Below are 23,482 nucleotides of genomic sequence, written 5' to 3' on the forward strand. Positions count from 1 at the left end.
ACAAGATTTGGTAACTGTTTGCATATGGTGGGGGTTGCCATTGGAAGATAAGTGAAAGTAGAAAATCAAGGATAATTCCTAGGTTATGAATTTTTCTGACTATAAGAATGATGATATCTGTGATAGAAATAAAGAAGTTTGGAAGACTGGTGGGCTTTTTTGGATATGTTGAGTTTGAGATGCATATGGGACAACCAGTAAAGATATTGAGCAGGCATTTGGAGATGGGAACCTGGAGCTCAAGCGAGAGAAAAGGCTGGATATATAGTTTCAGGAGTCAGCTGCATAGAGATAATAGCTTAATCCATTAAGGCTGAAAAGTTTAGAGAGAAGAAAGAGAAAAAGAGAGAGTCTAGGACAGAGCCTGGGAGTATAATAGTGCACAGAACATAATACTGTAGAATACAAATTCCTTGAAGATAGAGATGTTTTTTCTTAATTTTTGTAACCCCAGTGCTTAGATAGATAGAAATGAATAGATAGACAAAGCATTATAAAGCACTTACTATGTTTGAAGTATTGTGCTAAGTGATGGGAATATAAAAATAAGCAAAAAGAAAGACAGTCTTTGCCTTCAAGAAGTTTAAGTAGTTCAGGGAGTTATGGGGCTGTAGTTAAGTTTGAAGTGAGCGTGACTAGAGTATGTACTTCCTCAAATGGAGAGGACGATTTACTTAGCCTTGTGCCTGACACATAGTAGACATTTTATAAATGCTTGTTGAATGAATGAGAGACATGGATAGTGATCCTACAAAAGAGATTAAGAAAGATAGATCTGACAGGCAGAAAGGGAACCAGGACAGAGAAATATCACAAAAAAAAATCAGGAATAGGAGAAGGGGAGGTCAACCATGTCAAAAGTGCAACAAGGTCAATAAAAATGAAGACTGAGAAATGGTTATATTTTTTAGTATTAAGGTTACTGGTAACCTTGGAGAGAGCAGTTTCAGTTGAGTGGTGGGGATAGAAGCCAGATTACAAGGAGCTGAGAGGTGAGTGGGAGGTAAGAAGGTGTGGGCAACAAGTGTAGACAGTTTTGTTTAGGAATTTGGCTATGAAAGGGAGGAAAGCTATAGGAAGAGAGCTTGGGACCACAGGGTCAACTGAAAGTTTTTAAAGAATGTAGAAGATGTGAGTATGTTTGAACGCAGCAGGGAAGAAGCCCATAGACAGATAAAAAATTAGGGAGAGAAGGCAGATAGGATCAAGGACACAAATAGAGAAACAAGAAGGGCCAGCTAATCATCTGAGAATGGAACAATGAAGAAACTGGACAATAGTGTGATTTCAAGTATGAAATTGGGGAGGAGAGGGAGCTTGAGATGGATGACCTCAATGTTTTGATGAAATGTGAGAAGAGTCCTCTGCTGAGAGAAAGAGGAAAAATGGTACTCTAAGTGGCTTGAGAGGAGAAGAGGTTTGGATTGACTGTTGTGGGAAGTATGACAGAAAATCAATCATAGAAAAGTAAAAAAAAATTGGCTTGCAGCAGTGAGGAGCCTTTGACTAAGTGCCTACTTAGTAAACCTATGCTAGGTGTTGGAAGAACAAATGCTTTTGCCCTCAGTCTTTACAAACACATACACACCATATATACAATGATATGGGGAAGACAAGAGAAAGAGATACAGTGCCATAGTCTAGTTGGGGAGGTAAGAGTTATGCACAGGAAACTAAGAGATAATAACAGTATTGTGTGCAGATTCTGAGGGACAACAAATTATCATGGACTGGAGTAGTCATGAAAAGCTTTATGGAGGAGGCAGGATTTCAGTTGGGCCTTGAAGAAAGGATAGAATTCAGAATCAGCATAAGGAATCCGATAGGGCATTCCAGATGGAAGGAACGTCATGAGCAAAGGCCCAGAGATTGGCTTAAGTATGAAATCTGTTTAAAGGAAAGCAGTGGGAATGTGAAGGGGTGAGCAATTCCTATGCCTATTTACACCATTCCCTTCCTATTAAAACTTATATTCTCCATGTCTTATGACAGTCAGTTCTACAAATAACAACAATAACCTGTCATAAGGTGTAAGAAAAGGCAATTCAGGAAGTGGTTTCAGTTCAATAAAAACAACAGACCTTATTTCTGTAGTACTTTCAGGTTCATAAAACTGTTTTCTCACGATCCTGTGAGGTAAATAGTTATCCTTTTTTCTTCATCATCATTTTGTCACTATCCTCCTCCTTGTCATCATGATCATCATCATTTTACAGATGAAGTAATGGAGAAGTGAAGTGACTTCATGGTCATAAAACTACTGTCAGCGCTGGGATAGAATAAGGTTGGTCAACTCTGTCCATGGTCCTGACTAAGGCCTTTTTCATTGTTAGTGTTTATTTGTTTGTTTTGTTTCACAGTTGTGTTTGGGTACATGAAACTGATCTAGCCAGCCATATTCTTTACTTAAGGTATAATGACACACTTTTATTTGATTGTCAAGATCCAAGAGCAAGAAACTGTTTAATACCAGGAAAAGACACATTCTCTATTTATCCACAAAGCTGAGACACCCAAATTGAGAATCTAGAACAGAATCTGAGGTACAGAGTTTACAGAGTTGCAAATGTAAAGTGTAGTGTTGCCCCTTTGACCTTCACTAGCTAAAGTCCAGAACTTATTTCTGAGCTAATTGCCAGATTACTTCTTGACTCCCAGACCAATTTAATCAAGACTTGTTAAATTCCTACTACTGTATTTGGAAGGTAATGTTCTGGGTGCTGGGAATACAAAGACCAAAGTGAAATAGTCCCTGCCCTCAAGGAGTTTACATTCTGCTAGAGCTACTAGATGAGCTATATTCTGGCAAAATAGTAGCAACAAATTCAGTGTCTTAATTAAAAAGAAAACACCTCATTTGCTTGTGTAAGTTTTGGGCATTTTGTTTCATAAGAGGATTAAGAAATGCTCTTCTAAAAATAAAGACAGGTACTGTTTCAAGACATATTCCCTCAAACACTTTCTAAATGATAAGAATTATAACAAATCTTCATGAGCTTTTCTGTGTTAGAATTTGCACACTAAATGAAAATTGTCCTTTAAAGAAATCTCTTTGGGTTACTGAGCACTGATTCACATGATGTTGCCCTTGCTTAGACTGTTCTGAGGGCCAATCCGTAAGTCATACAAGGAAATCAATTTGGACTTCATGGTCAGGCACATTATGTTTCTAACCCCAAGCATTGTAGCCTAGTGACCACTCGCTTCATTCTCTAGAAATGGTTCTGACTGATTTATGGCTACTTTCTAAAACAAATTCACCCTCAAAGGATAAAGTTTTATCACCACTGAGCTCATTTAGAGAAAAATTCTTTGAGCTCAGGCCATCCACAAGGAAAAAATGACCAAAACTACATGTTAAGAAAGGGGCTATAACTGCTAAGGATACCTCTTTAGAGTAGACTGTTCTAGTTAACAAGACTGTTAATCCTGGACAAATCAGTCCCACAAGCTCATGTCTTGCAGTGCTTTAGGCTTCATCTCCTACTTCCTTCCTCCCTCTGTCCCTCTCATCCATCCTGATTCCTCTCTTTTTCTACCTCTTTCCCTCCCTTTTTTCTTCCTTTCTTTCTTCTCTCCCTCCTTTCCTTCTTCCTTCCTTCTTTCCACAAAAGTCATTCATTAAGTGTTAACCATATGTAGAATACTATGCTAGGTGCTAAATGTGCTAGGAGGGAGGGATGTGATACAAAGAGAAGTAAGATAATCAAATATAAGTGATATAATAAAACATAAATATGTTAATATGTAATTAATGAAATATTTCACATAAACAAATCTATAAATATATTATATAAATATTTTAATTATTAAGATAATGTAATAAATAATATAATACTATAAATGTAAATAAAAATACGTTATTAAATTCCTACTTTCATGAAAATTATAATACAGCAGGGAAGGGGAGAGAATCATAAATGCAGTAACTAAAATGCTGTAGGAATGGAAATGCTGTAGGTGGAAGGAAAGATAATTCCTGACTTAGGGGTCAGGAATTGCTGATTTCCTAGAAGAGTCATTTGAACTGAGCTTTGAAGGTAGGAAGGATTTCAACAGATGGAGATTAGAATGGAATTCCAGGTATAGGTAACAGTGTGAGCTAAGACTGAAAGGCAGGCAAGTTCTAGGCACAGAGGCATGCATAGAGCACGAGTCAGGTGTACCCAGGTGTCTGGTATAGATGGCTCATGCTCTGTACATGCCAATAACAGGGTATATATGAGACATTACAGTTTGGCTGGAGTGTTGGGTTGGTGGTGGATTCACTTATAACCTGAACTACATAGAAACTGGAAGTAACCAATAGATTATCTGGATGGTCCAAAGGGGTCCAGATGTTATAAGAAGAGCCTCATGGTCCCTGAGTTCCTAAGTTCTAAGATATTTTCTCACAAAATACCTACCCAACCTAATGATTGAAAAGGGAAAGAACCATAGGAAACAGGTTACATTGTGTTAAGAGCATTTAGATTTTTTTCATTCTGCTCCTCCAGGGCTGTCCCCTGTGGTCCCACAAATGCCTTTTCTTATAATTGTACCAATACAGTGGACCAGAACGACGGGGAAGAGCCTTCAGGGCTGACCCCAAACTCCTGGTGGATGTCATCAGTATCTTCAGATACTCCCCAGGGACACACTCTTTTACCCTTTCTCCTCTATGGACTCCATTCCCTTTACACCTCTTCACTTCCTTCTCTGATGTTTCCTGTTCTATTCTGACTTGTCTTACAAGGTATAAAAGTATAAAAAAGATATAGCTTTTCATTTCCCTCGACTTGTGCCCCTTTCCTGCAGTCTTCAAGGAATAAGTAGCTCTTCTCTCTACCAAGACTAATAGCCAATCCTTCTTTTGACTTAATCTCTTTTCTGCCTCCTCTAGAACCTCTTTTTAAAAATCATCCTATCTCTCTCCAGCCCCTCTCCATGAATCCACAAAACAGCTTCAGGTGTCTTCTGCCATAACGAAACGCTCAAACTAACCTTCTTTCAACCCTGCCAACCCTCTAGGTTGAAAGGTTTATAAAATGCTGCCTTCACAAAACTGAGTCTCCAAGGAGTGGCTTGTTCAGTGACTTTTTCACAGTCCCCTAGTTAGGGATTAATATCCCAGAGTTAGGGTTACAAAATTAGGACCACAGACTTTGGATTACAAAACAGGTCTCCAATTCCAAATCCAATACTTTTACTTCCATTATGCCATGACACCTCCTCTTTCTCCCTTACCTTCTCTTTCCCCCTATCCCGGTGCCCAGGTTGTGGTTCAAACAAATGAGTAATGGATGTGGAATTGCTTTCCAAATTATACAGATGGCAGGCACTGTTAGCACCTTCTCCAGTTTATTGGCAGGTACCTTGTACATGCACAGTGTTTGTACTGAGTCAACTCCATTAGATTACGAGCTCCTGGAGGGCAGGGGCGTCTTCTGCCTTTCCTTGCATCTCCAGCACTTTACACAACGCTTGACAGGTGCTTGATAAGTTAGTTGAGGACGCTGTGTGATCTTGGAAAAAGTTACAATGTATCCACACCCTAGCCAATTCTCTGAGGTTACAATGTTCGGAGAAGGTGCCATATGCACTGGTAGAGGGAGTTTCCTCACTGGAAGCTCTTTCTACTCATGAAATCCCTGGTCCCTTCAAAAACAAACGAAAACTTTTACTGTTTTTTTAAAAAATGCAATTTTAAACTTTTTTTACTTTTTACTTTGATTTTTTTAAAAACCCTTTAATTTGTCGTTTCCAGACTTAACCACCAGGGGGCCCTCGTTCCCTAGAGCCTTCTCTGGGCCCTCGCAAGACTCCGCCTCGTGGAGGAGAGAGAGGCGTCGGAACCTTTCTTTCCCGGAACTCGTGACAAGGTAGATTGGCGGAACGGTTTGGTTGAGGACGCGAGAGCCCGTCGCGGAGCACGACGGGAAGTAGGGCATCATGGCGGCCGTGTCGGTGGAGCTGCAGCAGGGGCGGCGTCTGGTGTGTGTGGAGTACCCAGGCGTGGTGCAGGATGTGTCCAAGATGCTGCAGACCCTGGGCGGAGAGGAAGGCGTTTCCAGGGTCAGAACCGGGGCGGGATGGGGTCGCGGGTTAATTTCCAGAGCGACGAGAGCAGAGGGGGCCAGGCTGGGAGCTGTTGGGGGAGGGAGGGCGAAGCAGGGGGAAGAGGAGGAGAGCGGTCTCCTAGGCAACGGGGCCGGCAGCGTGGCGCCTCCCCTCGGCGCGGAGGATGGGAGCACCCCGTGGCCGGACTTCCTAGGCCCTGCGCAGTGCTCTTCCCCGCGGCTGCCCCCCTGCTGTTAAAGGTCGTAGATGTAGGATGGAAGTGACCTCAGAGACCCCCCAGTCTGTCCCCCCGAGGAGAGTGAGCCCCAGGCGCCCAGACGGAGTCAACGTCCGGTTGGATTTAAACCCCATTTCTTTGCTTCTCAGGCAGCGTTCCTGCCACCGTACCGTGCTGCTTCCCCGTGCTTGCTTTTAGGATCCAGTTCCGGCTGTTGAGTAAATTTTCTCTCCTTTGAACTCGGTCGTTTAAAGGTCCTTTTGTAGCCGTCAGGTTTCGTAAGGCTGGTTTACAATTTGGTGTTTTCATATCTTGGAACAGTGGGGTCTTTTGAACCATATCTTACACACTTTTCTTAGATATGCATGCACATGCAGTATGTGTATTGTGTTTCTTTTGAAATCTTTGAGGAAAAGGACTGCCAATATTTTCCTTTTTCCCACCAGAGATAAATTAAGATAAAAAGACTTGAAAGAATTCAGTTTTGCATCGAGTCCTTTTGGAATGTTTTAAGTCCCTGCATTCCTGTGAAGGGCTGAGTCCTCGCGCAGTGTGGCTGTTACAATGTTACAAAGTTCTCCTGGTTCTGCTCCTTTCACTCAGCATCAGTTCATATAAGTCTTTCCAGGCCTCTCTGAAGTCTTCCTGTTCATTTCTTATAGCACAAGAGTATTCCATTTACATTCATATACCACAACTTGTTCAGCCAATCCCCAGTTGATTGGGCATCCCCTCAGTTTCCAATTCTTGGCCACCACAAAAAGAGCCCTTATATTTTGGTTCATGTGGGATGTTCTCCCATTTCTATGATCTCTTTGGGATAGAGTCCCAGAAGCGATATTGCCAGGTCAAAGGGTATACACATTTTTTGTAGCCCTTTGGGCATAGTTCCAAATTGCTCTCCACAATGGTTGGATCAGCTCACAACTTCACCAACAGTGAATTAGTGTTCCAACTCTCCCATATATTCTTCAACATTTATCATCTTCCTGTTTTGTCATGATAGCCAGTCTGACAGGTGTGATGTGGCATCTCAGAGTTGTTTTGATATGTATCTCTCTAATCAATAGTGATTTAGAGCATTTTTTCATATGACTAGATAGCTTTAATTTCTTCCTCTGAAAACTGACTGTTCATATCCTTTATCCATCTGTCAATTGGGGAATGACTTGTATTCTTGAAAATTTGACTCAGTTCTCTATATATTTTAGAAATGAGGCCTTTATCACAGATACTAATTGCAAAAATTCTTTCCCAGTTTTCTGTTTCCCTTCTAATCTTGGTTGCATTGGGTTTGCTTGTACAAAAACTTTTCAATTTTATGTAGTCAAAATGATCCATTTTGCACTTCATAATGTTCTCTGTCTTTTGTTTGGTCATAAATTTCTTCATTCTCCATAAATCTGACAAATATACTATTCCTTCCTCCCCTAATTTGTTTATAGTGTCAGCCTTTATACATCAATCGTGTATCCATTTGGATTTTATTCTTATATACGGTGTCAGGCATTAGTCTATGCCCAATTTCTGCCACACTGTTATTCAGTTTTCCCAGCAGTTTTTGTCAGACAGTGAGTTCTTATCCCAGAAGTCATCCACATCCAGAGAAAGAACTATGGAATCAGAACATAGAATGAAGTACACTGTTTTTTCTCTTGTTATGTTTTGTTTTGTTTTTTCTCATGGTTTCGCCCATTCATTTTAATTTTTCTGTGCAATATGACTACTATGAAAATGTGTTTAATAAGAATGTATGTGTAGAACCCATATAAGATTGCATGCTGTCTTGGGGAGGGAGGGGGGAGGAAGGGGAAAAAAATTTAAGACTTATGGAGGTGATTGTTGAAAACTGAAAACAAATAAATTAATATATATAAAAAAAGAAATGATTCAATTGTGAAATTGAGTTTTGTAGTAAAACCTGGGAGTTTCAACTCCTAATTCTCTGAGCCCTAGTTTCCTTGACTACAAAGTGATTAGGTTGCTCTAAATGGTCTTCTAAGTTTCATTTCATGTCTGCCATTTTATATTCTAAGGTCTCTTTCATCTCTTAAATTTTTTAGTTCTCCTTTTGCATCTTCCAGCCCTTCCCAAAGTCTTCCATTGAATATAGAAAGGCTTTGAGAGTGAATTCTTTGGGATAACTTTTGATGCTTTTCTCTGTCTTTGCTACTGGATCTTCATTGTAGATCTATGCAGACTCAGCCAAAAGGTTGGAGCTGTACTTCCGCCCCAAGGATCCATACTGCCATCCTGTGTGTGCCAACCGTTTCCCTACTAGCAGTTTGCTGCTTAAGATCAAGAAGAAGACAAGACGGAGGAGAGCAGAGGGTGGAGAAGCGACTGTTACAGAAGTCAAATTTGACATGGAAATTTTGGGCATTATTACAACTGTTTACAAATTTCAAGGTAGAGATCCATTAGGACTGATTGGTGCCCATGGGTGCTTTCAGAGTCAGATCTAAGATAGATGGAGCAGATATGAGAATGAGAAAGAAAAAAGAAAATAGGCAGAAGAAAAGAGATTTAAAGAGAAAGAAAAACAAAAATATGTGAATTATAGTAAGGGATAGAATTTCTCTGTAGTGTTCTTTCTGGGACTTGGTTATTTATAGGATTAGAAAAAATACAGTGCTTTAAGCTTAATATGTTTTAAGTTAGCTAGAACAGAAAGAGACCGTAGAGGTTGTCTAATTCAGTCTCCTGATTTTACAGATCTGGAAGCTGAGATGTGAAGAGGAGCTAATTAGTTTCATAGTTAAGGCCAGGGTTCATGTCTACTGATTGCTCCATCTCTTTCTACTACACCATGCGGAAGTATCACGGAGACCAGAAAGAATGCCAATGTTAATCCAAGCAATTAAGTGGAAGGAAGTTTGAGTTCCAGTTCATTTTGTACAGTACTTACAGACAAAGTTAGTTCTACTACTGCTGTCTCTTCAGCAAAGTAAATGACTGGTTTTCTTCCTCCCAACGCAGCACTAGTCTAGAACCTTTAAAGGATATTAGAAGTTTGATGCCTTCTTGGGTGACACTCTTAGAGTTTGTATTATGGCTATGATTGTGGTATTTTCTTGATTGTAGTAATTGTAATTTGTTTACTTCTCTTTCCAGGGATGTCAGATTTTCAGTATCTGGCAGTACACACAGAAGCAGGCTGCAAAAACACTTCTATGTATGACAAAGTTCTTATGCTCAAACCAGAGAAAGAAGAATTCTTCAACCAGGAATTACCCCTCTATATCCCCCCACCAATTTTCTCTCGCCTAGACACCCCAGTGGACTATTTCTACCGGCCAGAAACGCAGCATCGGTGAGTATCTTCTTCACTATCACCCTTCTTCCAGCTTCTAGGAAGCTTTCAAAGAGCTCAGTGGTCAAACAAGCGGTCCTGTGGGCATGCATCCGCTAGCAGCATTGAATTTCAGATTGATAGACTGTCCATTTGACAAAGTTTCAGGTAAGGAAGAATTCATAAGTTATTGAGAACCAGTGTAGTAGAGCGTAGAGAATGCTGACCTGGGAGTCAGAAGAACTGGGCATGAATTCTGCCTGTAACAATTTACTAGGTGACCGTAGACAAATCACTGGCTCTCTTTAAGCCTTCAGTTCTTATCTATAAAATGGGGAGAATACCTAAGATCAGGCAGTGTGCGTAAAGTGCTCTGAGAATTTTAAAGCATTACATAAATGTTAACTATCATTGTTATTGACGGGGCTTTTCTACGTTGAGAATTGGGAAAATAAGAATGTGTGTCACTTCTCTGTCCGCACCACCACCAGGACCGCTAAGCATTTGTTCTGTGTCCTCTGGGTACTCATTCCGTAGGTGACAAGGCTTGCCTTGGTCTTAAATCTTGTCTTCTTCCCTTCCTTCTATCTTCTGGTAATCACTGACATCTGGTTCTTTCCTGTCTCCCTAATATCCTTCTCCCCGTCCCGTTTCATAATACAGCCTCCCTAGCCACTCTTTCTAGTCCTCATTTCTCTTGGCTCACTGGTTGAGGAAAGGGAGTTGGAATACTCTTTGCTTTTCATTTCCACTTTCAGATTTTCCCCTACCTCCATCACTCAATAACCTCTTCTCCTTTGAAGCCCATACAGTCTACCTCTTCCACCCAGTCAAAATTCTGATAGCTGTTGTCTCCAGACCTCCAGAACAATAGTCTTCCTTCCTTAACTAGTTCATTACCTAGCTCACAATCTTTCTTGCCTCTCCAACTTTTGCCTTCATACTAGGAGAATTTAACATACATATTTTTCCCCTGCTCGTTTCCTTAACTTGATCTTTTGGTGAGCCAGTTCATCTCTACACTGTCTTCTTCTCTTCGAGTTCTCCCCTGCTAAGCCTCAGCCTTGAATCATTCCTACTATCCAACATCTTTGTTCCTACATAAGTGCTGCTGAAGGAAGGTGGAGAAATCCATACAGCTACCCTGTCTGAGTCCACTACAAATTTATTTTACACGACCTTAAAGGGCCCTCACTACGTTGCTGGCCAGTTCTTCTGTGCTTGCCTTATCAGCACTATCCCACTCTTCCTAGTGGTTCTTTCAGATTTTTTCCTCCTTCCTCAAACCTCCCATGGCTCCTTTTCCCCTAACCCTCTCAACTAAGAACCTTGCCTCATGTTTTACATAAAAAAAATGAGGCCATTCACCATGAGCTTCCTCTTCTCCCCTCTTCCTCATCTCGTATCACTCACCTTCTGCTACTATCTCCTCCATCCCCATTTCACATGATGAAGTTGCCTTACTCCTCTCTACCTGCTCAAGCAGTCCCATTCCATCTTGTCTCCTTTAATAGATTGCCCCGTGTCATCTCCACTTTGTTACTTATCTTCGACCTCTCCCTGTCCACTGTCTGCTTCCCTACTGCCTACAAACATGCCCATGTCCTCCCATCCTGAAAAAAAGTCCTCACTTGATCCTTCTGTCCACGCTAACACTCTACTTCTCTTCTGTACTTTATAGCAGAACTTGAGGAGGTCATTTACAAAAGATACCTCTACTTCCTCTCCCCTAACCTCTCCTCTTAACTACCTGTGATCTAACCTCTGACCTTATCGTATCATTGAAACTACTGTCTCCAAAGTTACCAGTGGGGACAGCCAGGTGGTACAGTGGATAGAGCACTGACCTTGGAGTCAGGAGGGTCTAAATTCAAATCTGACCTTAGACATTTAACTAGCCATGTGATCCTGGGCAAGTTATTTAACCCCAGTTGCCTTCAATAAAAAGAAATAAAAACAACCCAACAACAAAGTTACCAGTGATCCCCTAATTGTCAAATCCATTGTCTTTTTCTCAGTCCCCATCTTTCTTGATCTCTCCAACCTCTGACACTGTCAATCACCCCCTTCTCCTTAATCTTCTCTCTAGGTTCCTGGGATACCACTCCTTTTTGGTTCTCCTACCTATCTGATCTTTCTCTCTTTTGCTGGATCCCCATCCAGATCATGCACACTCACAGAGCTCTGTCTTGGGCTCTCTTCTCCTTCTGTACTACATCTCTTGATGATATCATTGGCTCTCATGGATTTAAGTATCATCTCTATGTTGTTGCTTCTCAGATCTGCTTATACTATCTGTAACTCTCTGCTGAGCTTCAGTCTTCTCTCTTCAATTGCCTTTCACACATTTCAAATTGGATGTCCAGTAGACATCTTGAACTCAACATGTCCAAATTGAACTCATTATCTTTTCCCCTAATCTTCCCGTTTCCCTTCCAAATTTCTCTATCACTATTGAGGACACCACTGTCCTTCCAGTTCCTTAAACTTTCAACTAGACATCATCCCTGACTCTTCCCTCACTGACTCTCTGTACCACTTCTCCCCCATATCCAGTCTATTGCCAAAGCCTGTCGAGTTCACCTTTGCTTCATCTCTAAAATATTCCTCCCTACTCTCCTCTGATACTGTTATCACACCCTGGTGTATACTGTGTTGCAATAACTTGCTGATTGTTCTGACTGCCACAGGTGTTTCCCTTCTCTCATCCATCCTCCATTCGTCCACTGGCATGATTTTCCTCAAGCACCAATCCAACTATGTCACCTCCTTAATCATTAAACTCTAGTGGCTCCTATCACCTCCAGGAACAAATACAGAATCCTGTTTGGCATCCAGAGCCCTTCATAGACCCTAGTCTTCTTACACATTATATCCACCCATACACCCTCTGATCTAGTTACACTATTTCATAAACAAGACACTCCATCTCTCTGCTCTTTCTGTACCCCATGCCTGAAATTTGCTTCCTTCCCATCTGCATCCTGCCTTCCTTCAAGTACTAACTAAAATCTTACCTTCTACAGGAAACCTGTCCTCTTAATTCTAATGCCTTCCCTCTGGTAATTATTTCCTCTTTATCCTGTATATAACATATTTAACTTGTGAGTTCCTTGAGGGCAGTGACTGCCTTTTGCTTTTCTTTGTAACCCCAGTGCTTGGCACATAGCCATTGCCTTAATAAATGTTTATTAGTTGACTGACTAAATATTAAAATTTATTTACTATTTAAGTATGTGGCTGGTTTGTCCAATGGCTAGAATCATTTGTTAGTAATACTAAAAATGCAGGATGTGACTCTTTATGACCTGACTAGTCTTGTTTTGTGTTTTTTTTTAATTTTTATTTTTTTGGTGTTATCACTGACCCTCAACCAGCGGTCTTACAGCCGTTGGTCACAAAAAAGATCTGGCAAGAAGCTGTGGCTGTATTAGCTTGAGTATCTTAACCTATACTGTTTGCCTTCTTGTCCATATATTTCCCAAGATAATTTTAATAGCTATCCAGGATGCAAGATTTCTTACATTAAATCATGTCGAAAGAAGGAGATAGACTAGAAATTCGACTCAGAGCTAATGTTGAGTCAGTAATGACTATTGTATCCAAAGAAAGATATATTTGAAGAGCCCCAGGTTGTCAAGCCCTGAATGGTCATTGCTGGCCTCTGAAGCTAGATGGCAGCATTCACTATCAATTGTTGCTCTCCCAACTATTGCTAATATGAATACATCTCTTAGGAGTAAATTCTCAACCTTCACTGCTTCTCCCAGTTTAAATCAGTTTAATAACACCTGGTATTGCTATTTGAGTGCTTCTTAAATTGCTTATTAAACAACTTGCTTCCCCATATAATCAGTAGTGGCAGAGAGGCAGATAAATGATTTCTGAGGTCCAGAATGAATTGACTTAATTTTACTATGGATAAACTGAGAGTCAGTTCTGTTTACACACTCCTGTCAAGGTGCTGCTAACTCTGGGATTCTGATTCTTGTTGGCCATCAGGTAATTAATTGGGACCAACTGCAAGTGTACAGTAGGGTACACCTTTGGGACTCTGTTCTTTCTTACCATACTAAAATGATTTGAGCATAGTGATAAGTAGAAATCCTGCCATGCTTATGTGTCCTATCTTCACCCCACTTCCCTTTTCTCCCTCTCCCCACAGCCCAATTTTTTTAAACATTGGCTTTAGGTGGAGCAAGAAGGTAAAGAATCACAGAGAGTTCCAAGTCTCCAGGTTTCTGTTTTGCTAACAAGGCCATTTGCTTGGTCTTATTTGCTTTCTGATTAAGGAAAAGGACAAATTTTGAGGAAAAAAATAAAGAGAAAGGGCACCTGCCTTTTTTCCCCAGGAAGGCAATTGATTTTTCCTCTAGGTTGTCCTTCACATTGCCAGAAAAAACTTATGTATCTCTCTACTTCTAGGTGCTTCCTCATTTGATCCTTGTTAGAGACAAAATTGAGTTTCTTACTGTAGAGGTGAGAACTGAAAATTTTGGGGAGAAGGCACCTGGAATGATTTGAGAATTAATGTTCATAGGTGTTTTGCCTTTATCTATTTTCAGTTTTCTTATTTTTAACTGAAATCAAGCTCCTTTATGTTGGTTCTGCTGACTCCCCAAGGCCTCCCTCACAACTTTGAATATATCCAGAATCGAAGTGATTTTCCATATGTTTCACTGGGGAACCCTTTATTTGGCAGTTCAGGTTTTCATTGATAACAGGGAAAACTGACTATTTCCCCAAAATATTATTTTTAAGTAGGACATTTGGACAATTTTTACTACTTTTTACTTCACTCTTCTTGGTTTAAAAAAAAAAAGTTTGCTAAAGTACTAGAATGAATGACCAAGGGTGGCTCTCTGTTGGGAATTTAATAGAGAAAGATATTCAGCTCAGCAAAATAGTTAGTATTGCAAACGTTGAGGACATCACATAGATCAATAGATATACGCCTCTCAGGAGGCTGCAGTTCGGAAGGATTATCTGGCACATATACAAATGATACAAAACAAGTGTACAAAATAAATAAAACCAAAGTTTTAAAAAATGCTGTACAATATGTGAGCTAAGGGAAAAAGGTTCATTTCCAGCTGGGGAATTGTAGTACATCATGATCACCCTTCATAAAGTCAGGGAGAATGGAAAGAATGACTTTTTGAAGTTCGCTGGCTCTAAGGGGAAAACCTGCACTGTTTGCCTTCTCCCTCCAGACATTTACCAAGATTTTCTTATATTAAATCAGATGCAGATAGAATCTTTCAGCTTTACAGATTGTTTTCAAGAACCAATAGCTTGTTAAAAAAATTTCTTCTGAGTTACAGGATATTTTTTTTTAATTAGAAGAGACATTAATGATCACTTAGTTCATTCCCTTTATTTTACAGAGGAAGACATTTGAGGCCTAGAGAGGGTAAGTGACTTGGCCAAGGGCCCCTAATTGGTTAGTAACAGAGCCAGCATTAGAACTTGGGTGGGAAGTCACCAAAGGCTACATGTAGAAAGTGCTTCTTGAACTAAGTTTTGAAGGAAACAAGGGACTCTAATGAATGACTAAAGAAAAATCAATGTGAGCAGCCATGTCTGCTCTGCAAGGCAGGGAACCTTGAGTGGCCCAGCCCACCATCGTTGGGAAGGAGAGAGTGGGCTTGAGGGTCCAAGTGAAATGGGAATTCTGGATTCCTTTCTGCAGGGGGAGGGGAGGGGAAGAGGAAGGAGGCATTGGCAGTAAGGTTGGGGGAGAAGAGTATTCCATGGTTCTTGTTCCACCATGCCCTTCAGCACCCACTGGAGTGGAATGGCTCCCATCGGAGAAAGTGCTTTCCTGGCATTAGGGATAGTAGAAGGTTTGAGTCCAGGGATGTAATAACATGGGAGGAACAACAAGAAGGCCACTTTAGCCAGACAGGAAAGGAAATAACGTAATGAGACTAGAAATGTAGGTTGGGGTCAGACTGTGAAAGGCTTTACAAGCTGTACAGGTGTTCTATTTAATCCTAGAGGTAGCCATTGGAGATTTTTAAGGAGGTGAGAGGAGGTGACATAGGCAGTCTTGAGGAAAATTATTTTGTCAGCTTTGTAGCAGACAGATAGGAGAGAAGAGAGACTTTCGGCAGGGAGACCAATTAGGAGGATATTACAGGGAGTACAAGGTGGTGAAGACAGGATGGAGGATGATAGCTCTATGAGCTTTAGGCTTTTTGAAAATTGATTACAAAGGGAATGGTGGGGAGAAGCAGGTGCTAAATGTCTTCTAAGCTCCCAGACTAGTTTTGTTGAGGTTTACAGAACACGGTTACACACCTGTATAATAGCTCAGATTTACACAGTACTTTAAAGTTTATGGAGTACTTTTCTCACAACCTTTCTTCACTACCTGTGAAGAAGGTAGTGTACACAGTGTTCTCATTTTACAAATGAGTAGACTGAGGCTTAGAGAGGTCCAGTGCCTTATCTGTAGTCCAATAGCTAGTAAGTCTCAGAACCGAAATTTCAACTTTGGTCTCTTTTTACAAAGCCAGCATTTTTTCTATTATACTGTACTCATCCTCTTTAGGTCTGTATCTTTTACTAAAGTTCTTAGTTGAAACCTCATTGTGATAACGGAGGTAACCTTGGAATCTCAAAGGTTCATGCTCTGTCAGTTCTTACCAAGGTAAAAAGACTTCATGCAGAGTTCTGTGACAGCTTCTGTGTCTCTTGTCCAAGAACTAGCCTTGACGGGTTTAGAGGGACTTATCAATAAAAGGTTGGCCAAGTTCGAGGATGTGGTGATTTGTCTTGTTTGACAGTATTGTACTTGTTCTAAGGGAGGGTGGAAGTGAGTGGGAAATGTCTTTTGAAAGTGAAAGTGATATTTTAAAAAAAGAAAAAGTATCATTAAAACATTGAAAAAAATAGAAGATTGGCCACTGGGGGTTAGATTTTTTTTTTTTTTTGACCGCAGCGGCTCATAAAACCTTCTGAAAATGTGGAAGGGAAATCCACCTTAATAAAAGCACAATTCCTTGAAAATTTAAAGGGTGTCTGTTGTGCTTGCTGTGATCTTACATTGTGCTTGGTGTATTTTCCCTCAGGGAAGGCTACAATAATCCACCTGTCTCTGGTGAGAACCTAATTGGCTTGAGCAGAGCCCGGCGGCCACACAATGCCATCTTTGTAAACTTTGAAGATGATGAAGTGCCCACAAAGCCACTGGAGGCTGCTGTGCAGACCTGGAAGAGGCTGTGCACCAATCCCATAGACAGGAAGATGGAGGAGGAACTGAGGAAGGTAGTACCTGGAGCACTTTACACTGTGACACCTCATCAGGTCTGCAGTTAGCTGCCTGTTATTTGCTCAGCTGTTTGGATATGGGCATGTTTACTCTTTTTTTTTTTATCAGTTCATTAGCAGATGTGAATTTTTCACCTCCAGATTTCAGTTCTAAAAGTATTAAGTACTTGGTCTTGTAATCTCGGGAGAACTCTTCCTTCACACCTCCACCAAACAGCTTCCATTGATGTAGACACCTGGAAGGGGGGTGCGGTGGAGAGAAATGCTTGGATTATCCAAATGGAGCTTGTAATTTCCACTCCAGTAATTAATTAGTTCTAAGGTGACTCCATTACCCCAAATTCCCTTACCCCTGACAAAGTTTGAATTATTTTATTAATTTGTATATACCTTTGGAAAAGTCAACAATCTGTTTTCCCATCTAGATTGTAAATTTCCTTTTAACTTTGTCTTACAGTGCTTGGTGCACAGTGAACAGTGAATCGATAGATAGTCACTGAATCTGGCCTTATTCTCTCTATTTAAGGGGAAGCTAAACTGAAGTTACACATTTCCAACTTAAAAGTTTTCTTTTTTTCTCAAGCAGTCCAGTGGGATTCAGCCTCCTGCTTGGTGACTTCCTTTTCTCTGATGCATCCAGGAGTTAGGAAAGAGTTTGCACTTAGACAATACCAGCTACAGCTTGGAGTAGAAGATCAGTTTAGTATTCTTGTGTTCTATACAGCAGGACCAAAATAATGTATCACCAACTTAAATGATTTCTAGAAGTGCTCTTTCAAAGAGCTTGGAATGGAAAAAGCGTAGGAGTTTTAGACCATCAGACTGTAGAGAGTGTGTTTAGCCCTTCCTATGGCCTCTTCTTTTCTCTGATAGGAGTCAGAAGCCACAGATCCCATGATATTCTAGAGCGTGTCTGTATTGGAACCTGTAGGTAATTTTTTTTCTCCACCCTTCGTTGTTTTTTAGCTGTTTGACATTCGTCCCATCTGGTCCCGTAATGCTGTCAAGGCCAACATCAGTGTCCACCCAGATAAACTCAAAGTCTTGCTTCCCTACGTGGCCTATTATATGGTAACTATTCTGATATCTGTTATGTACTTTGCTGCAAATGCTTTTTGTAGTGCTTTGATGCCCAACAGTTTAGAGTGGAAAAGGGATTTAGAAATCACCTACTTTAGTCAGAGTCACAACTATGGTCTTGGGATCATAGCTCTAGAGTGAGAAGAGATCTCAGGTCCCTAGCACCTATGTTAACTTTACTGTACAGAAGTGTGTTCTCTTTCCACTTCTGCCCCTCTGTTCCATGTTCCAAAGCCTCCTACTCCCTCAAAAAAAAAACCTAAAAACTAAAAAAAACCCCTCCAAATGAAAGCAGAAGAACAGACATGAAGTGAGACTGCCACCATGAGCTGAAGGGGTCTTCACTTGAAACCTCTGGTACTGAGAGAGACGTGTCTGGGCCCTATGTGGTTTTTTTCTGTCCATCTGTGCTTGGGTACTAAATGTCCTACCCTGGCCCCTTACTGTCCTCTCCTGTCTGTGTCCATGTCTGACTTCAGCATGTCCGTCCTCTTATTATTCTTCCTCTTGGTTCCAGCCTGACCCCCAGGGGGCCGCTCTTGAGTCTTTGTCCCTGCCTCCCATGTGTCCTGGCCTCCTCCCTCCATGGACAGGAGGTCCTTTACTGCCTTCCTCCCTCCATCCCTTGCTCTTTTCCCAATGTCTGTGGGCAAATTCACATTGTATAAAATCACTTTATGTAGAGGTCTGCAGAACAGTCCATTCACATAAAGTAAGAACTGTCTGTATTAGGAAGATTTCATTATCATGATCATTGTGTCCCTGAGGGAGAGCCTGGAATTTATTAGTTCTTTTGGATCCTGGAGCCTTAACCCACCTCCTGGAATTGTACTTTTTGCAGATAACAGGTCCCTGGAGGAGTTTGTGGATTCGGTATGGATATGACCCCAGAAAAAACCCAGAAGCCAAGATTTACCAAGTCCTAGATTTCCGAATTCGCTGTGGAATGAAATATGGTAAAATAAACCACCACCACCAAAATAAAAACCAAAGACAAAACCATGACTTAGCTTGTTTGCTTTCTTTTAGTCTTTTCCATTTCTGTCCTTTCTTCTAATACAGATGAATTTCTAACCCTGTTACAGATAGGCTAAGAATATTTTCCTATGTTTGCTACAATAAAGATCTCTTGGTAGCTTGGGCTTCTGACTCTCTTCAGTCCCAGTTCACATTTCTTACTGTCTTGGGGCTCTCCCTGAATCTGGTCTCTTCCTCTTTGAAGCCAGCTCTGTTCCTCTGTGTCCAGCCTCAGTTGCTGTTCTCTCCTTTGTCCCTAGGCTATGCTCCCAATGACATGCCTGTCAAAGCAAAACGCAGCACCTACAACTACAGCCTGCCCATCACAGTTAAGAAGACTCGTAAGTAATTGTGACTTTCTAACAAACAGAGGAGTGGTTTGCCTTCAAGCCAGCTACTTCAGAATGAGCCATATGGGCAGACAAGTGGGAATCAAATTGAGATCATCCTAGAATGGTACCAGGACTTGCAAGAGTGAATGAATGAAAAGAAACAAACAAACTTGGTATTGTGTACCAAGCACCGTTCTGTGCTTCAGGGTTACAGATAGAAAAAGCTAGATAGTCCCTCATCTCAAGTTGTTCCCGCAGTCTAACTGGAGAAGACAGCCCAGAAAAGAATATTGAACTACAAAGCACTTCCAAAAGACTGGAAGGCCTCAGGTTCAGGGATGAGGTGGATGGCAAGGGCCAGAGTTCCATAGCTTTAACAGTGCTAAGGGACTACAGGAAATAGAGGCAGAGCAGATGTCTTTCCATTTCACAGTGAATGGAGTTGTTGACATCAATGTTCTTCATACTCTTTGAATAGTCAAGTAGCCCAGGCAAGGAGGAGCAGTAGAGGGGAGGGCACTGCCCCTCAGCGATGGCATTCTTCCTGCTTGGCCCTCCCAGATGGGTTGGGAGAGGGGGGTGTGAGATGAGAGGATGAATCACCCCTGGGAGCAGTGGTTCTTCCCACCACCATTCAGTTTTATTTGTAAGAGATGGTCAGCAGGAATGTAGGCATCAAGAGAGTGAGTGAAATTGAATATAATATTTGAGAGCGTTGGATTCCAAAGCTTCTTGTCTTTTCCCAGCCAGCCAATTGGTCACCATGCATGACCTGAAGCATGGACTAGGCACATCGGGGACAGGGGGTATCAAGAAATCAGCTTCTAACAAGTACAAGCTCAAGGTGGGTGCTGTCTGCTTTGTCCAGAGTGATTATGGGAGGAGGGACAACTAACTTTGGTTTTTAATCTCTATCAAGTATGAAGGCCAGGAATTGTCCCCTTTCAGGACACAGTCCTATCTGGATTGTGGATTGCAGCTGTGGGCATTGCCAGTGACCTTCTGCAAATAAATGCCCTTTGACCCCTTCAAATCTTGTCTTGAGTACAACCTCATAGTATTAAGGGTAAAAATTCAAGGTATAAGTGCTCAGTCAACAAACTGAGTATGCAGTATGTACAATACCAGGCAGAGAAGTTCAGTCAAAGAACAAGTATTTATGTCCGTAGCCTTAGTCTGGTTGGGAAGGAAAGGTATAACCACGTGAATTAAATAGGGAATGGTATTAGGACACTGTATCATCAAGTACTGTATTATTTAGTATAGACAACAAGTGTTATAGAATTTCAGAAATGGGAGAGGGAGATAGCATTTGGGACTGTGGCCTTTCATTTCTTTCTGTCCCTTCACAAATCCACTATTCTTTCTTCCCACCCCTGAATGCTATAAGATTGTAGGAACTGGAAAAGTATCTCTTGGTGGCTGGCACTGAGCTGCACAATATCTCTCTTTGATGGTGAAAACACTGAGAGGAGTAGCTTTTACTAACTCTTCTTGTCTTTTTGTTCCCTCAGGACTCTGTCTACGTCTTCCGGGAGGGGGCCCTGCCGCCGTATCGGCAGATGTTCTATCAGCTCTGCGATTTAAATGTGGAAGGGTGAGATGAGGTCCCAGGGTCTGGGGAAACAAACTTCTGAATTTCATTGGGAATTTCTTCTCTGACATTCTTGTAATTTTTCAGGCCCTTACTTTTTCTTCTGTGCTAGAAATTCATTGTGTAATACATTTCCCTTAAGCTAGTTAGTTTGTGTTAAAGAGAAGGAATCAAACTATAAATATGTTTACTCCTGTTCATCTAGTTGATTACAGTGCTTCTCTGCCACATGCACATGTTGTATGGGAATTTCTGAGCTCAACTATGGCCATTTCCCTTTTTTGATTAGCAGCTCTGTTTAGAGTGGCCCAGGGAGACCAGGAGGGTTGTTGGTGAAGTCTAAAACTTCTTGTGGATTCAATTAACTGCACAGGGAGGGAGGGAGACAGAGGGAGAGAGCACCTTGTTCCTTACAACAAAATCACTGGCAGGAAAACAGAATCAATCCAGGATGATTGGGCACTTTTTTCTCTTTAACATCTCACAAGCAAGTCTATACTGGCTGGCCTTGTTAGCACTTTCTTTGGACCCTTATTTGCCTACTGACCCAGCCCTGGCTGCTTGTAGGTTACAGAAGATCATCCATCGTAATGATGGGATGGAGACTGAGTGTACAGAGCGTGATGGTTGGTGTCTTCAGAAGACCAGTGATGACCTGAGGGACACAATGTCCTTGATGATCCGGCAGATCATTCGTTCCAAGAGGCCTGGTGAGAAGCTCCTGGGGTCTCAGAGTATGTTGAGCCCAACAACAGGGCTAGGTTCAAAGCCTAGCTTTTTTGTTAAGTCATTTCATTTCTTTGGACCTCAGTTTTCCGATCTGTGAAGTAGGAAACTTGGACTAGATGATCTCATAAGATCTTTCTAGCCCTAATATTTTAGAATTTTAGAATTTTAGAATAAGTATTTAGAATAATTTTGGCTCTTGGGGTAGGTTCTTATGAAACCAGATTTAGGTGTAGCGTCACTCCTGGGAAAGGACTAGATGGGCATTAGGTGATAGGCAAGCTACTGGACCAGCTCTGAATGGCTCCTGAGAACTGGGTTTAATTTTCTCCTTGAGGTAAGAGTGGGACAAGGATTTAGCTGGTCTCATCATTCCTGTTTCTTGTCACAGACCCCTTCCCCTTCCCTACTGATAAGCAAAAGTGGCATGTGGAGGCCAAGGCTGTTACTGTCCCCCATAGCACCACCCCATCCACTTCTGCCCAACATTGCAGTGAGGGAGAAAGCCAAGCAGAAGCAAAAGGAAAAGAAAGAGGCCTGCACTTGTGCTGGGTCTGTACTGAGAGTAGTGAAGGAAGCCTGGGTTTGGGAGACCCAGCCATGTTTCATGCCCATGAATGACTCCTCCTTCTGGTCGGTGGGATCTCTGAGCCATCTGTTCTTCTAGGTAACCAAGGCAACATCCTTTTGTTTCCCTTTTGGATCCAGCTTTGTTCTCAAGTGCTGCCAAAACTGATGGTGGAAAAGAACAGTTAACATATGAGTCTGGGGAGGATGATGATGATGATGAAGAAGAGGAAGAAGAGGAGGAAGAGGAAGAAGAGGAGGAGGAAGAGGAAGAAGACTTCAAGCCCTCAGATGGGAGTGAAAATGAAATGGAGACTGAGATTTTGGACTATGTGTAATGGGAAGAGGATGCTGCCTATGGGCCCCCTAACTTAGTCTGGGCATTGCTATACACTGGCCTTGAGAAGGAAGCTAAAGGTCCCCCACTTCAGCTAAGAGGACCAGATTGCATTTGCAGGGATTCTCTGTGGATGTAGCTCCCATATAGGCAAGGTCTCCTGGGACTACCTTGGCTTGTCTGCTCTGGTCTGTGTCATGTACTAAATAATACTCCAGATTACTCATTCCTGGATCCTGAGAAATCCCCTTCACCCCTCTAGCTTCAGTTTTACCCTGCCATTAGATCATCTTTGATGCCATTATCCAGGTGTCATATATTTATTGTGTCATATGTGCCCACTATCTCAAACATCCCTGTGACTATTAGTAAATGTTATGAGGTGGAGACAGTGCAGCCTTTGGAGTTCCATGGAACAATAAAAGGTCAGATTGTCCTATTTGTGGGTTGTATATTAAAGGAGCATGACAAGAGTCCAGCAGGGATGTGGCCCCTGAGCTTGGAGTGGTTACCCAAGGTAAATAGGACCAAGGTAATATGGGCAGTAGCTCTTGTATGTTCTCAGCCTAGGACCTTTTGGCTGCTGTTGGGTTTGGATATGGCTAGTTTTGTGTAATTCCTACAGGGATTATTAGCTCTGCTGAGAGCATACTTTCTTAAAGGAAGTTTTCTTTAATAAATAATTTTTCCAAAGGACTGGATGATTCATGTGGTAGAGTTGCATTTCGTTTTGTTTTTTTAATCAAAGGAGAGACTTGGGAAGGAATTTAGCACTCCCTAGGGCCTAAGCGTCTTCCTGTGTCTATGAAACCAGGCATCTTTTAAGGCTTGAAGACTTAAAAGAAATATTAGTAAGAAATGAGAAGATGAAAGTAAAGAGAACAGCAACAAAATTACCAGAAGGATATCAGGAAAGATAAATAAATTATAAGCAATTGCTGAATGCAATTTTCCAAATTGCCTCTAACTTCGAATCTATGTGTCT

At 41.5% G+C, this 23,482-nt stretch overlaps 1 protein-coding gene across 4 annotated transcripts; it reads left to right on the plus strand.

Moving 5' to 3' along the window:
- The first annotated feature begins 1,829 nt into the window (after window positions 1-1,829).
- On the plus strand, window positions 1,830-23,193 carry GTF3C5 (general transcription factor IIIC subunit 5). Of its 4 annotated transcripts, none has more exons than XM_072632820.1 (12): window positions 1,830-2,284; window positions 5,747-6,054; window positions 8,467-8,686; window positions 9,392-9,590; window positions 16,646-16,841; window positions 17,811-17,915; window positions 18,766-18,880; window positions 19,202-19,282; window positions 20,020-20,117; window positions 20,788-20,870; window positions 21,435-21,601; window positions 22,302-23,193. In XM_072632820.1, the coding sequence occupies exons 2-12, from the start codon at window positions 5,932-5,934 to the stop codon at window positions 22,496-22,498; spliced, it is 1,584 nt and encodes a 527-aa protein (XP_072488921.1). In that variant the 5' UTR covers window positions 1,830-2,284; window positions 5,747-5,931; the 3' UTR covers window positions 22,499-23,193. The 4 variants fall into 4 exon arrangements, with proteins under 4 accessions (XP_072488921.1, XP_072488922.1, XP_072488923.1 ...); XM_072632821.1 differs by having other exon boundaries at window positions 21,435-21,577; XM_072632822.1 differs by lacking the exons at window positions 1,830-2,284; window positions 5,747-6,054 and adding an exon at window positions 6,189-6,495.
- Window positions 23,194-23,482: the final 289 nt, after the last annotated feature.

This window comes from Notamacropus eugenii, chromosome 1 (assembly GCF_028372415.1).
Source record: "Notamacropus eugenii isolate mMacEug1 chromosome 1, mMacEug1.pri_v2, whole genome shotgun sequence".
NCBI classification, from domain to species: domain Eukaryota; kingdom Metazoa; phylum Chordata; class Mammalia; order Diprotodontia; family Macropodidae; genus Notamacropus; species Notamacropus eugenii.

Excerpts from the sequence above, each read along its gene's own strand:
- GTF3C5 (XM_072632820.1), top strand. The coding sequence starts at position 5,932 with ATGGCGGCCGTGTCGGTGGAGCTGCAGCAGGGGCGGCGTCTGGTGTGT. Across the intron at positions 9,591-16,645 it reads CGGCCAGAAACGCAGCATCG|GGAAGGCTACAATAATCCAC; the intron begins GTGAGTATCTTC and ends ATTTTCCCTCAG. Across the intron at positions 18,881-19,201 it reads TCGCTGTGGAATGAAATATG|GCTATGCTCCCAATGACATG; the intron begins GTAAAATAAACC and ends CTTTGTCCCTAG.